At 36.2% G+C, this 16,860-nt stretch overlaps 1 protein-coding gene across 1 annotated transcript in view; it reads left to right on the top strand.

Annotated features, from left to right (window-relative positions):
• The first annotated feature begins 747 nt into the window (after positions 1-747).
• The window catches only part of crybg1a (crystallin beta-gamma domain containing 1a), a 39,422-nt gene continuing 23,309 nt past the window's right edge, over positions 748-16,860 (top strand). The window contains exons 1-2 of the mRNA XM_079458833.1: positions 748-1,210; positions 12,909-13,056. Coding sequence (XP_079314959.1) covers positions 891-1,210; positions 12,909-13,056 — 468 coding nt within the window. The 5' untranslated portion in view covers positions 748-890. The remainder of the gene's footprint in view (positions 1,211-12,908; positions 13,057-16,860) is intronic.

Below are 16,860 nucleotides of genomic sequence, written 5' to 3'. Positions count from 1 at the left end.
ATTTTCTATTTATCGGAAAAATAATGTATATTTGACATTGAAAGTCTAGTGCCCAATGGTTTGTTTCAAAATGAACACATGTTGATTTTGTAGATATTACGAACACTAAGTAAATATTATATCTAGTTAAATTAAAAGCACTGTGCAAATATAACTACATAAAAATCTAGGTTAGCGTTTTCAGATGTTTTACATAAGTCGCTCAAAAATATGAGAAAATAAGAACATTTGCTCCAACTACTGTTGGAAGAACGATCTGCGCTAAACCAGAAAATGTCCTGCCTGAGACTGCTGGTCTGGATCGGGTGTCCTGAAGCGTGTGGTGCTGCGGGCTCGTACATCTCCCTAGTTTTACTCAACTGTAGTCATGTGTGTTTCCACCACGGGACGCTATAACCATTTTTCTTCAAACTTTTATCCCAAAACATTGCAGATTTGATTTAAAATCCTCTACAAATATCTGGAAATAGCCTAGATTTCTACATTTTCCGTAATCAACGTCGTTTTCGTTTTTAAAATAAAGTTTATAAGTTAGCTAAGGCGTTGAACTGTACCATGGTTTTTGTATTATAGTTTTGTATTATAGTTCTTTTACTAAAAATATATACTAGTTAGACATCGGTAAATGTGTGGTATTGTGTTTTTTTACAACAAATATAATTGTTAAACTACGGTAACTGAAGTAAACCATGGTTAATAATTTGTCCTGAGGAGAATGAAGTTGAAAGACAAACTCCGCCTTAAAACGCCTTTATGCGCTTCATTAGCGCCTAAAGGAAACAGGGAATTCCAAGCGAGCGCCTAACGCAGGGCACGCATTTACACTTGATCAAAATTAACCGTTTACATTGGACTGACAGGAATTCTTCCCGTCACAAAAGTACTCGACCATGAGCGTATCAAAGGGATTTAAAATAAAAAAGCTGTTTGGGAAGTCAAAGTCTTCTGATAAGGAATGCAGGGATGCTGACAGAAGTGATAGACAAGAAGATCAGCGCGAGAGTGGGAGATTCGCGTCCACGACTTTGCCGTCGAGCCCTGAGCTCCGTAGCCCCGGAGATGCGCAGTTTTACCCGGTTTCGCTGCCCACCAGCCCCGTCGAGAAAAAGAAGAAGATACGTTTCCCAAGTCTGCGGTCCAGAAAGAAGTCTAAGGAGAAAGGGGATACGTTTCTTAACAGTATCGGAGATGCGGACTCCGTATACAGCATGTGAGTGTTTGACTCGTGCCTTATGCTCCTTCACCCACATTTCTTGTGAATTTGCCACTAGGTAGTAAAAGAGAAGACAATGATCTTATTCACACACCCTTTCACACGTTATTGACAGGTGCATAGGAGAGAGCTACCATTTAAGAGGGTCGTTTGGGTGAAATCTTTTTATGCATTTGAAAAATGATTTACAATTATATATATATATATGTTTACAAAAGTAATTTCATGCATTTTAAGCACATATGCATATAACATATGCATACAAATGTCTGAAATTTCTTTTGTTAACATTTGAAAATTGTATATACTTGTTCAACTGCATTATTTCATTTCAAAGCAACAGTTTTATTTCGGAAAAATGTTACAAATGGATGACTTGGGTAAAAAAGAGGGAAAATATTCTGAGAAATTCATGACAAAGAAGCACTACACTAGAAATGATGATATATAACATTTTATTTAATTTTAGTGTTATTCACATAATAATTCAGTTGTTTTACTATTATTCTAATGTGGGAACAAAGATTAATAAGTGAATAAATAACCCTACAGGGCTGGACTGGGATGAAAATTCGGCCCTCCATCAGTTTTATCGACGGGAGGGGGGGGGGCTGAAGGTGGTTGTGCATGCTCTGGTCTGTCTAACGGAGGGGTTGCATGGTTAATTCTGTCGATTGTTTGGTGCGTACGTGTCTTTTGTATTTGCATTTATAATACACCCATCTGAGCGGCCGAAGCATCCGTCCGGCCCAAAAGATAGGGGTCCACCGGGACATCGCCCGGAACGCCAGATGGCCAATCCGCCCCTGCATACAAGTGAATGACATCTATTTTAGCTATTTTAGGATAATGTGGCATAGCACAAGTTAAAAATGCGCTATTAAGTTTGTAATGATGTGGCGATCACTTGTTTTGGTTCAACATCCACTTGGTTAAGAGAAGCTGCTTTTAGGGGCTTGTCTTATCTTTCTGCATAAGACAGAAAGCGCACCACTGGACAAGCATCTGATTGACAGATAAAAAAAAATGTGACCCACCTCTCACTTCAAAAAACAATCCCACAACTTCAGTGTGATTATGGAGATTCAGCTTTCTTGAACTTCTACAGGTATGACTCTAAAAGTAGACAAGCAACATTCATTATATTTCCATTGTTGATGTTTTTCCATCTTGTGTAATCACATATAAGGACGGTCTTTGTTTGATTTGATGTGGGGTTTTTAATAGACAAAGCTTATGTATTTTCAGGAGGAGACTTTGTGCTTGATTGACTAGTTTACACTTCACTCGCTCTAGCTCCTTTCTGCTATTTGTTTTCTGTGTTGTCTTTAATCAGTTTCCAGTGTGTCAGAGATGGTCTAGAAGTGGCTTTTGTTTGGATTTTCATATGTTTCTTGTAGTTTTGACCCCAGTGCAAGTATAATAACGAAATCTATCATATCGCTCCTGTCCTTCTGAAACCTTGTATCTCCATATTTTGTGATTTTTATGTTTTTCAGTCACCTTTAATGTTTGTCACTGGGTTTTGCAAATGTCTAACTGATATGAAAGTCATCTTTGACAATATAGTATTTAATCATTTAAAGAATACAGTGTTTTTAATTTCCTGAAAAACAGCGAATTTGGACATTGCAAGGTTTCAGCAAAACAGCTTATTTCTGTGATGTACTTTTCAACCATTCAGCAGAATTAAAGACCGTGTCATATTATACTGCAGAAACATGTTGCACAGGACCAGAAATTACTGACATTATGTAATTATTGTTATTAATTAACAATTTCTGCACAAAGCATTTTTTAATTAGTATTTCGTTAAACTAATTCATTTAGTTCATACAGGTCCTGTTTTTTTCTGTATCGGAATCGAACCATTCAGTGGGCTAAACAGAAAAAAAGCCTTATGTGTTCAACCACAATCCAAGCCATATTCATAAAGGTTTTTTGAAAGCCGAATAAAAATCTGATTCTTCCTTTTCATTTGGGAAGTGACACATATAACTATATGCAAAGTGTGTGATATTTCCTGGAGCTGTTGTTGAATACACCAGTTTTCTCTTTTTGGATATAGCAAACTATACGACGTTCGATAGATAGAGAACAATGCGTGAGTCAACAAATCTGCTGTTTTGGAAACAGTCTAAGAAATAATGTGTAAAACGTCCAGTTTTACAATTTCTAAATACATTGCATCTTGACTGCACTTTTAAGATAAAAACATGACTGTGTGTACAATCGGCCCTTACCGACCGCACAAACCCATTAAACTAAATTTTGTCACACATGACAAGGTAATGTGTGATTAAATGAATGGACAGGACATTGTCCAGAAAGGGAGATGGAGAGTCATCACAAGCCTTTCTGTCACCAGACCAGATTCCTGCTACTGTTGTGCTCATCACAGAACCAGTTCCTGACATGCTACCTAAACACCTTGTGCTGTTAGGATTGTGAAAGTTTGTTTTCTATTGGATCTTGAAAAAGCATGCTGATATTAAAACAAATGATGTCATATTTCCCACCTTTCATCTGGTTAAAGACAGAGAGTGAATGTCGGTCTAGTTTGAATTGGTTTATAGATTCGACAAGTATTATTTGTGATAGACAAATATTAAAGTAAGTAAGGCTGTCGCTGACTAGAAATAAAGAAGACTGGCAAGAATTTCTTGTTGTTGTGGGCAGGAGGCACAGCCTATGAAAAAAAAACATTACAGCGGAAATATGATCAAAACACCTACTGTACTTTGTCTATGTTTAGATCTGTTTATAGTAATTATATTTACTTTGGCAGCTTATTATGAACTGACAGTTTATTGAGTGTTACCAACTAATTTGTATAGTCAGTGTTAAATTAGTATAAACTTGCAGGGAAAAAAACAGATGTGCGTTCAGGATGTCCAGGTTAAGGGAGGATATTATTATTGGAAAAGCTTCACTCAGTTCAGTGAGACAAAAACTTGCAAATCACTTGCATGACTAGGGTTGGGTATTGTTTGAATTTTAGCGATTCCGCTTATCGATTCCACAGCTAAAGTAAAACACTTAGATAAACAACCTGTAATGTCATTTAGCCTGCATATTGACTGGTTTGCAAACAAAATATTTTGATGTACCATTTTCTGTATATATACAAAAAGCAATCATGTTTTGTCTGATTAATTGCAATTTATATTATAATAGTTTAACTACATCATAGTTAAACTTTAGTTACTATAATGAAACTATGGTAAATGTGTGCTTCCTTTTCTTTTCTGCAAAAACTATAGTTAAACTATGCTTACTATAGTAAAAAAGATGGTTAATTTTCATTCTGACAGTCTGACAATATACACACAGGCATCAAAGGAAACACGTCGAATGCTTTTCGATTCCTAACCTTTCGATTCCGAATGGGAATTGATTTTCGATTGAACTGCATTCAACTGAATAACCAACTCATCCAATACAATACATGGCAATACTGTAGCTGTTTCAGAATGGATACTGACTCAAGAATCTGATGTTTTCAGCAAGACTAAAACTGAAAGCTGTGTGCTAACACCAATCAGTTAGGAAGGAGAAAAGTCCTGCTTTGAGCTTCACGGTTAAAGTTGCCTGAAGGCAGGGTGTAAGTGTGTGTGTGTTTGTTGCAGGCAGGTGGGGGTTGGTTAGTACAGAGAACCTGCTAGAAGCTAAGACACAAACATGCTAACATAATAAAGCCATAGAAAGATACTTCACATGCACACACACCAAATTTGAGACCCATTTATGTAACTGGAGGAGAATGTAATTTCAGTGTGCTTTGTGTGACATGGTGTAGATCTTACATGGATTGTAACTCAGCAGAAAGTAATTGTAACCATTGACTCACTTTGAAACTGGCACACATTGGAAAGTGCTGGACGAACAGTGAGCGATGGATGACTCACTGCGGTTGGCCAACATCTGCATGTGTGGCACAGATCGGTTTTGTAAAGCTGAAATAGAAAACATTTGTTCCACTCAGAATAAGCATGAGTTTAGAGTTTTCATCGTCTGTGCATTCATTCATAGTCAGCTTTCTATTGCCATTTCTACTTCTTGTGCGCTGTGCATTTGGTTATTGTTAAAATGTGTTTCCTTTCCAAATGTGGCACGATAAACGATTAAAGCTACCCCATTAAGGTTCGATGCTGCCAAGGCGACATGAAAAATAAACAGCATGCTACAAACCTGGCTTTGCCTTGTTCTAGCTTGGTTTTTCCAGAATCTTTTTTTTTCAAGGAATCATTCAGTTATGTGTTTGTACTTGCTTTATTTTGTTAAAGGGATAGTTCATCCAAAAATGAAAATTCTCTTATCATAACTCTGTTGTTATTTTAAACCTGTATGACTTTCTTTCTATTGTAATACACACAAGAAGATATTTCGAAGAATGTTAGTAACTGAACATTCGTGGTACCCAGTCACTTCTATCGTATAGGCACCAAACCAATGCAAGTTAATGTGTACCGCTGATGAACTCTTACCAACGTTATTTAAAAGATCTTCTTTTGTGTTATGCAGAAGAAAGTCATCCGTGTCTCAAAAATAAAGAGTATGAGTAAATAATGGCAGAATTGTATCTTTGTATTTTTCCCTTAAAATTAAATAAATCCCTGATCTCCGCATAATTCTTGAACAACGGGTTTGAACCTATTTTGTCTTTGTAACTTTAGTTTTAGAAGCCTGACGAAACATGCTGGAGGACATTGCAATCACTGTCCTCACTTATCCCCCTTTTTGTCTCAAAAAGCTCTCTGCTTAGCACCTTGAAGCTTTGCATGTTCCTATCTGCAGACAGACTCATGCTGCAAGAATGTGCCAAGAGAAATGACCCAATAACAGAGATAAAGCAGAAACCGCTCACTCATTCACACCTTCTAGTTCATCATATGGACTCATTTGTATTTTGTATGTCTGCCGACATGATTCATTTATAAGCCACGATTTATGAAAGCTTTCTAATAATACCTGAACAACCAGTTTTTTGCTGAGAAGTTTCTTTGAATACAGGATGTTATCCTCATTGTGAGTTTAAAGGCAAATTACTTCAATATGATTCACGCACCTGCTTTTATAGCATTAATAAAGGCTCAGATCTGAAAGTTATTATCTGTAACCTCAGAGAAGGTTAGATGATACTGTTCATGAGGTTCTGCTCTTTTTATTGATATGAGAAATATAGGGCTGCCCGGTGAAGCACCTTGTATTGTCTGGTGTATTATTAAATAAAGGTGTGATGGTTTGATTTTGTTATTACTGCGTTTGATCATTTTATGGTTTGTTACTGATGCTTTTGCCACTGTAAATAATTTATGGCTCTTTATTACGCTGACTATTAAAAAGATCTCCTTATCACGGATAATTTGTAGCCGCTTTTTATGTAGTCGTTTTAATATAAGGTTTCACGAAAGCGTGATAAGCACTGGGACAGGCTGTCAACAGTTAACATATTTTAAATGGGGTTGAATGCTCATGATGTTACAACCAGCCCAGGCACATCTGACAGAAATGTGATTGAATTAAGTTTCTGCCATAAGATTTGTAGGTTTAATCTTTCCTTAGTTTAAAGTTTTAGAAAATAACAGAGATTATACTGAGATTATTGATGTTATAATTTGTCGTGAAAAGACTTTCATGTAGGTCTAATTAGCTCTTATTGCGTTAAAGTTTGATGGATTTACAACATGCTTTTTCTGTTTTCAGCTTTTTCTCTTTTTCAGTCTAGTACTGTCATGCTGATTTTTTGCATACCATTAATTTGCATTTTGAATTTTAATACTGCTGCAAAAAGCAATAACGTATTTTAGGAACATATTTTTCATTTGCATGCTATGTAAAGAATACAGTTGACCCAAACTAAAAAAAAGAAAGACATTGAATAATGTTTTATACATTTTTGCCAACCCTAGTGCATGATAGAAGGTACCATTTAATGGAATTTAGGGACGATTTACACAAACCTGAGAGGATATTTGAGCCAAACTTGTCTGTAAAAAAACAAATAATTGACAAAATCTGCAGTTACTGTGTTTTGTCTTTTCACAGCTGCGTAGTTTTCCCAGAATCTGTTTGCAAGAATCTGATGAGTATATAAACCCACATACTGATGGGAAACTCTCCATCACAGTGTGATTCCATCCTAAACATTCAAAACGTTGCAAAATCCCAGATTGGAACATGAAGGAAAACACTGAAAATTGGGAAAGATATAGGAATTATAGTTGAAGGGTTAGAAACTCAAACATACATTCAACATGATTCAGACCACTTGGGCAATTCCAGTGTAATGGATGTGACATTTGCAGTCAAAACTAGAAATACAGGAAGATCTCCATGGAAGTGCAACCATAGCTAGATTTCAAAAACTCAACAAATCCATCAGAAAGATGCCAGGAACATTAAGTGCGGCCAAATAATTGCCAACTGTCCAATTACGTTTGGTCCCTTTGAAAAAGGGGGGAGCTTCATATGAAAGAGCTGTAATTCATAAAGCCTTCAACTAATCTGGATGTGAATACACTCCAAATAAAACTGAGAGTGTGCACTTTAAGACAAGATCCATTATAAAACTGTAACTCAAATACATTTTGATACTTAGCTGTTCAAATATTTATGGAGGAATGTGTGACCTGTCTTAACGGAATATAACTTGCCCAGAAATATCTTAAAATATATCAGTGCCATGTTTTTTTTACTCAAGACACCAGTAATGTATTCTTCTTAGGCATTTTTATAAAGGCAACATAAATATCTTAATTCGGTGTCTGTGAAACCGATCCTATGAGTATTTATTTATACCAGTATATTTAAGATGATGGAAACACAAGTGTTATGGATGTGACAAAAAGACAAGTTTCCTTTGAGACACCATACTTTGTAGGATTTCTATGAATTACAAATCACGAACAAATGGAGAAGTGATGACACATTATAGGACACAAAATAGTATTTTCATGCGCCCATTTGGGAGGAACATTGTCTGTTATGGATGTGACAATTTTGAAAGCAGCTCACTATGGAAAATCATGCTTTTAATATAGAAAAAATCCCTTAAAAATTTTAAGAGAGACCTTACAAATATTGACATCTGAGCTTTTAATATGGTGAAAACTTTGGTGAAAGCTTAACTTTTTTAAATGTAAGGTTTATATTTGCTTGGAATTGCCCATTTATATTGTGTCTGATATTACAATATGTTGTGCAAAATTAGCCCTAGTGAGGTAAGGTGTAATGGCTTTCTATGTAAACTGTACGTGACATTACCAATAGACAAGCAGGATAATCTTTTATCAGGAAAATTATTGATTTCACGTTTTCAAAATAAGGTGTCAAACCGACTAGACCACATTGCTTTAGTACCACATCATATGGTTATAGCATCAGAAACTGTGGGTGTGTATTTCCAATGAACAGGGCCTGAAAGGTAACAGGAGATTCAGGCAAGGCCTGTGTGATGTTTCTACTTAAAACTCCAAAGCTGGTAGATCAAGCACCAAACATGGAATCCATTACTGACTGCTCTTTAGAAACCCAGAACAGCACCAGTGGAAACCAAACGTCTCAGTATTTATCCAGTAATTTAAAGGCATCTGTTAGGATTTTACTTACTCACCAAAGCCAACAAACTTTTTTCACAACAAACTAAATTTAATTCTGGATTCCAGAGTATTGAACCTTATTAAGAGACATAAATAAGTCAAACTTTAGTCAGCTTCCTCTATTAGCTTGGTGAAACAAACACAAGAACGTTTACAGAACGTTTACATTCTGTATGTTTACCATGTATTTTGTCTGTTCCATCATGCTGCGGATTAATCGTGTCAGTCAGCATCTTGCCATGCACTCCACACATCCGGTATCCTGCATTTAAAGTGTGTACTTGAAGCATTCGCTCTGTAAGCAAACTTTACACAGGGGTGACATCACTATATCACCAATCTTCTACTGAATTTAAAAGAACAGTTCACCCAAAAATAAAAAATCTGTCATCATTTACTTATCCTCAAATTGTTCCAAACTTTAAATTACTTTGTTCTGCTAAACACAAATAAAAAGAAAATTGGTACTCAATGGTACCCCAGAACTATTTGCTTTTCTAAATTGTTAAAAATATCAATCAGAATGAAAAAATAAATAATATAAAATATTTTTTCTACCAAGGTAGTGAGTGATGTTAGTGAAAATTGCTAACATTCTTCCAAATATCTTTCTTTGTGTTTGATAGAACACAATAAGTCATACAAGCAATAAGCAATAATTGCATACAAAGAGCAATAGTACAATAGGTGCTAAAACAAAGTTACTAGTTTCAACAGAAGCTAGACCACTACCTGTTGAGAGAAGAGGGTTAGTGTTCGGTTTATTTTCTTTTTTTTCTTTTGTCACTTTATACACAAGGGTAAAAAAGAGATGACATCTGGCTATATAAACTTGTTTCAGCTTTAACCAGAACAGAATACACAATTTCTAAGATGAAGGCCATCATGCACATAAAAGGTGGACCTTGTACACAAAGGAATTAGGTGTTTTTGTGAGTTCACCTTTGCACAAAACCCTTATGCACACATGACCGGGACACAGCACACAGTTCACATGAGCACACTCTTATTTAAAGATATTGATGTCAGTGGTGATTTTTGTCTTAAATGTGGCAGGATAGTCATTTTATCATTGTTTTGGGGGGTCCTGTTGTCAACATGTCAATGTAGGTCAGGAGTTCGGTGTTATGTAAAAGTGGCCGTGGACTAATATCTAAGTCTGATCAGCCTCCAATAGTGATCTTTGTTCTAGAAGAAAGCACCGACAAATATTTGCTTTAATGAAAACTCTGCAAGCTTGAAAGCTCAGTGATTATTGTCGATTTACAGTCTAAGCCACTTAAGGTACATTATGGCCCTTAAAAGCTGTAGACTGTTTATTAGTGATGTAAGTTAAAAACCTGCTCTAACATCTTCATTTTGGTTCTTTGTACATTTGAAAACCTCAAGATTAAGAATAGGACATGTTTTACAGTAAACAATAACTAACCACTCACTGTTCTCCATCTTTTTTACTGGTGATATATGTAAAAGGTTATATAGAAAAATAGATTTAGGACAAATATGCAGCTTGCCTACATCACTTTAAGGGGTTGTCACATTGTCACAGTGTTGACCTAAAAATAGAAGTTTACATTATTTTAGATTCATAATGTCTGTATGACCATGAAACGAGAGAATGGTGAAGGCATTGCTTCTTAATTGCGCACATGGACTAATACAGATCTGCTATGAATAACCCGCAGAGAATCTGCAGTATAAATTAAATGTTTAGATCTCACCTAACAATGCAGATTTTTGTAAATACATTTGACATAAGTGACCATTTGGTGTGGGAGTAGTATTGATTACAACCAAAATAAACATATTATTTAAAGTAACACCAGATGCAAACGGTGTGACGTGTCATGACAAACCCAACAAGAACAAGACATTTGTTGCATCGGATTGCGCCACATTCAGTTTGGGCAAATTTTCAAATCCGAATGTGTTTTATTGTCTTCTGTTGTTTTATTGTCTTCTGTTGTGTGTGGTGTAGACAGGGTGTGAAGTGTTTTAAACAAAGAATAAAAACACCAAAAGATTTCTAGGTCAATGTTTTATAGAGCATTGAGCTAAAATCACCACTCATGCGGGAATAAGCAGAAATTTGACCATTTTTGACAGAGATTTGATCACAGTACCTTAATATTGTGACTCTTTACTGTCCATTTTGGTGCTTTGACAAAATATTCTTAGCACTGCTAGAGGTTTGATTTTGGTTGAATAGAAATTGAACTGTGTTCACTGACCTAATGCTATTAACCAGAGGTTTGGTATATTTATAAAATGTATTTTAAATATTAAAGTCAAACATTACAATATTAAAATATTATTAAAATATAAATTCCCCTCTCCCCCAAGGAAAGGGAAACAAAATCACTATGAGCTGTTGATATGAACTCACTTTGAATAAATATGAAAACCTGTAAGCTTTGAAGCTTGATTTCTGTAACCTCCACATCCCTGAGATCATGTATACCTCAGTAACAGGCACATGCCAGATCATGTACTTGTAATTTTGCCTAGAGGGCACTAACAGTCAAATAGGAAACTGCAATTAAATTTTTTTCAGTTTTGAGCCTGAGAAAAGCCGATCAGTGCCAATAACAACAAGAAGGATTTTTTAAATAAAAATACTAAAATAACCCATCTTCCAGTGAAGAGCTATCTGTTTAAAAAAATTAACAGTAAGCCTGAGGTCTTGGATTGGACAACTCTGAACCCTTAACGTAACACATCAGGTATGAACCCTGGATTGTGGTCACACAACCACTGTGCTGAACAAACATCCTTGCAGGCAGAATGTTTGTCTCCTTTCTTCTTTCTAGTTAAAGCTCTAGTCCTTCCTTCTAGTTAAAATGTTCACCTGACAGGGAACATTTTTATCATTTTCACATGAGTGGTTTTCAGTTTTTAAACAGTTTCAAACCTAAGTTTAATTGTGAACTTCAATTAAAAAAAACTGCAGCACAGCTAATTTCACTTCAACATATGTAAAATGAAATTTCTCATTTTATTGAAATGTATGTAATGTAATTTGTTTGTTTTGGGAACAGGTTTCATCGGATCTGTATTTGCTTTAACACAGTTGTGATGTTTCTGGACCAGTAGTACAATACAATAAACTGAGGGCAAAACAGGGCTTTATTTCTGCAGGTGAACTGAATACAAAGTAAACAAAGCCTTGTGCAAAGCTATCTCAGACTGCTCCCTGGTGGCCATGTGTTAAAAACGCACAAACTGCACAACAACATAACAGTTGTAAATCAAATTAGTTTCTACAGTGACAAATTTATTTTTGGAGTATTTTCTTTCGCCTTGGGGACTTTGAATGGAAGTTGAATGCATCATGTAAAGACCCAATTGAAACTATTATAAGATGTTGGCAAGAGCTCTTTATTTTACACTTGGAAGCTAAAACACTTTTATTGCAGTGGAGTGCTAAAAAACAATTAGAGTTATCAAGATAAAGACCATGTTTAATAATATTATTCTAAACCTGACATGACACCACATACCACATTCTTATACGATATGTATCACACTATGCAATAGATTCACAGTGGATTTCATATAACACCTTATGTTAATTTTATTGTCTTATAAGAATTTGGATTAAGAATTGCACCACAATGTTCAATTATATATATCCTTGCTGTACTTTACTAACCTTGGATGTGAAACATCAGAATATGGAAAAACACTGTACTACTTTGCTGCAAGGTTGACAAGCCCTTTTAAAAAAAATGTTATTGGATAGATATTTGCAAAACCCAGCAGCAAACATAAAGAGGACTAATAATAATGATTTATTGCAAAAAAATAAAAATACTAGGTTTCAAGTGTGAGCTGCTATACAATGGACCTGGATATGTACACAAATCTCCTGGAGATTTTCTTGGTTTCATAATATTCCATTTACATTTTTATGCTTTGCTTGCTCAAAGATAATCTTATGGTGAAGTTTCTTTTAAGTTTAATGCAAAGCTCTTTGGAATGGTTTCTCAAGACAATACAGCCCCCTTGTGGCCGTGATCTGTTTCTTCTCCTTTGCAAAGTAGGGCATCATTCTTCATCCAAACTACAGTAACAATTGGTACTCTGTTTTGCAGGAGTTTTGATCAGATGAGCATCCGAACGGAGGACTGTTTCATGACCGATTCCTGCCCCACTCCTGTCCGTTCTCGCACTAATTCAACCTACAGCCTGGATCTCGCTTCGCTTCCAGATTTATCCTCTCCCACTTCCAAGCAAAGGAAGGTAAGCACAAATGTTTCCATTGACTTGGCTCAGAAGTGCTGCTGTTTTTATTGATCTAACTTTAAAGTTGTTGCACCCGTTTTTGTCTTAACATCCTAATACGAATTAATTTCATGGAACTGATATATGACGTTTTTCTGTCCGATCCTGAACACTCAGTTATTAAATCTTCATCACATTACCAAAGCTAAATGTACTATAAGGAGGAGGAAATTGACTGCATTATGTATGCTGAGACTAGTTGACTTTAGCCTAAGGCAGCTGCTCCTCTGCTTTCATCAGTGGCTCAGATTACAGCAGTCACAGATCCCTGCAGAATCAGACAAACACACTCCGAATCTTGTCTGAAAGGTTTTCAGCGTTTTTTCATTGTTTATATTGCTGTTTTCTGTAATTCTGCACAAATAGGAATAGAGAGAGAGAGAGAGAGAGAGAGAATGTTTGTCCTTTGTTCTAACTGCTGTGGCTTTGTATCTCAAAGTTTTGTTGTGTATTTTGAAATTATATTAAAATTGTATATAATATGTTTGTTATAGCTCAATTGAACACAAAAATATTTATCAATGTCAACGTTATTGTTAAATATTTCTTTGAAATAATGGAATTGCACTGAGATCACTAGTTTTTTATAATTGATAAAAGAATGAAATAGCCAACCTTAGTTTAATATGGTGGATACATAATTAAATACAATTCCCTGACTGTTTGTCAGTGTTAAAGGAATGCCCCAGTAAGCCAATAGAGGGCAGCAAAAATACAATGTTTGAGTTTGAAGGTTCATTGTTGCTTTCCAAAATATAGTTTTCACAGTGACTTTGTGGCAGACATTAAACAAACTATGTTAAAGACAGCTCAGGATATACTGCAAAAAGTACATTATGTACTCTGCCCTACATACACATTCGTCTTTTTGTTTCTGTGGTAATCCATGTACTCTGCATATAGTCCGGTTACTCATTACCTAAACAAAAGGGTTTTCAAAAAGATTTTGGTAATATGATCTTAGATTGTGATTGGACTAGTCAATTTGACATATGAAGTTGAGAGACGTCAAAGTTACATAACAGTAAAGTCAAACATGAGAACTGGCCCTATGTTGCAAATGACAAAGATGAGTAACCTCTACTTTACATTTAGCATATAATTCAAAGTAATACTGTATATGCCTTATTGAATAAATTGCTCTCATCATTTACTCACCCTCGTGTCATTTCAAACCTTTATGACCTTTTGATGAAACCTCTGAGACATTTCTTAAAATGTTGCGCTACACAGATGAGAGTCATATACAGGTTCTGAGTGGCATTTATTTTTGGGGGAACTGTGCCTTTATTGTCTCAGTGGGAATCACAAGAACTCTCAATTTTATAGGTCAGATCTGCTTGGAACTCATTCGGCTCTAGCAAAACAGTAAACCCGTCTAAATCATTGGCCTTCCGCCAATGACATTTGGCAAACTTAGAAGGGACATTTGGGGAGAGATCAAACACAGATTCCTATGCAACACACAACAGAAGCAAATCAGATCTGGAGCTACAAAGCATGGACACTTCACTTTGTAGTGTATGTGATTCAAATTATACAATAGTTTCAAAGCATTGCCTTTTATTTATGATTGCATACGATCAATTAATAATAGTCTCAGGCCAAACCCTAACCAAATGTGGCAGAATCTGTGGTGGTATGACTAGGACACCTGTGACATCGTATGACTAAATAATGTTGAAATATGGAATAATTACAGAATCAAAAAGTATTTCACGAAATCTAAGTCTTCAAAACGAAGTCAAGCAAAACTCTCCTGCAGAGTGATAACGCTTCAATCTGATGATGATTGCTGAGAATTGCTGGGCAATACAGATGAAAACTAGATAAAGTTTACAATGCACAAATATATTTTTATTCACACGCATTGTGCCGTGCGATTGACGTCATTTGCGCACTGGGAAACCCATATCCTGCATTTCAATTTGCCCACTTATACTATGCCTTATAGTAGGTACTGATTTTGTGTTGGAATAGAAGGTACTTTTGAGTGCATGGCAAAAGAGATTGCACATACTGGGACATACTAACAGGAAACAGAAGTGGCTGTTGTTGCCTAGACAACATTGTGGCAAAAACTGTCATACACATCAAAACACAGTTCTTCTTTCCATTAAGGTAATGATTCCTTCATTATTTCGTATGTAATGTTAACTGTATACTTACATTTGTTAATTTAGTGACGCATCAGTTCTATAACTTATTAATGCAGTGGAACCTCATTAAACTCCACCTACTCGCAGTAATATCAGCTGTTAGAATGTGCACCATTCCGCACTTCAAACTTCTACCGGCAGTAGTAGACCATCCGGGAATCTTTGGAATACTATTTTCAACATGCTACGATTTGGGACATACTAATTATTATTATTATTAACTATTAGGATGGATAGTATGCTGATTGGGACGCAGGGATATACTTCCGATTAGTATCAAATGGTTTAGTATAGAGAGTATCGATGTGTCGTCACTTTACCACCTGAATAACACATGAGCACGCCCCCATGGGTGGCAAAAATCCCAGCAACACATGAGCACGCCCCCCATGGGTGGGAAAACACTCAGCAAAATGACTGCTTCCAGTATCAGCAAACGCAATTCCCTGCAACATTTCAGTGTCCAAGAACACTTGATTCCTTTGTAAAGACGTAGGGAAGTCAGCTGCTTGTAATTTCACTATACAATTCAAGAACAATTCAAATAATTGCATGTTTTAGTTCCAGATTCTTTGTTTCTCCTATTCTCCTCAGCCATTTTGCTGGGTCTTTTGCCACCCCGGTAGCATGTCACAGGTCGTGTCCCGACATGTTCACGTGAGAAAGTGATGTCAATGCATACCCTCTATATGGGTTTTTGGGAAATAGCCCAAAATAAGCTCTGTGGTAAACAAAACATCTAAATATTTTCCCTTTTTATTCTATGACATAAAACACACCAATTACCCAATTATAAAAACTGCTGTTGCTAAAAGCAACTACTTACTTTGGCAGGGATGTTGCAGATTTATTCACAGAGATTACTTACCAGGAAACACATTTTTTTTAAGTTTGAAAGAGTTGTCGGAGGATTGGTGGTGGTGACATTGATATCAAGCAAATTATTCTCTTATAGCATTGTGTTAGCTTTTAATTCTGCCGATTGTATTTTGCGATCTTCCAAAAGTCTATGGGACAAATGCATAGGCTTTCGGTCGAGGGAACCACCGCAGTGCTAACTTCCGGGTTGGCCTACAAAAATACTTAATCACTGCGGCTCCCTATTTCATTTGGGACAATATTACTCTTCTAAAATGCCTTAGAGTGGCCCTAACTTACAGTTTCTGTATATCTCATGTTTATCTTGAGTATTTACAGAATAGTATCGCACCCTTCAAATATCCGCAGAGTCTTTAGTTTGATCACATTTATAAAAGCCAGATACAACTGTACGATTATTTCCGAAAACATGCGACGCCTGTGGGGGGGGGGGGCAGAACTAAAGCACGTGCGCACACATTGCCAATTAAACACAGACAATCAGGGGCATGTTCAGGCTCAACCGGTGCGCAACGTTTTGCTACATGTTTCCTGGAAACGGTTTGCAACAGGGTTTGAGATTTTTTCTGGGGTTGAGAAACATTTTTGCAACGTTTTGTCGAGGCTGAACGCAGCCCAGTTTCAGTCACTGCGGTTCATGTCCGGCATCTTTTAGCGCTGCGACCGGCGCTTCATCTATCAGTTTCAAACTATTTTCAAATCCAGCCTCATAGCCATCATTTAC

The sequence above is a fragment of the Barbatula barbatula genome (assembly GCF_947034865.1).
Source record: "Barbatula barbatula genome assembly, chromosome: 6".
Taxonomy (NCBI): Eukaryota; Metazoa; Chordata; class Actinopteri; order Cypriniformes; family Nemacheilidae; genus Barbatula; species Barbatula barbatula.
Note: the sequence above shows the minus strand (reverse complement) of the source record. Positions and strands in the feature narration are given on the sequence as shown.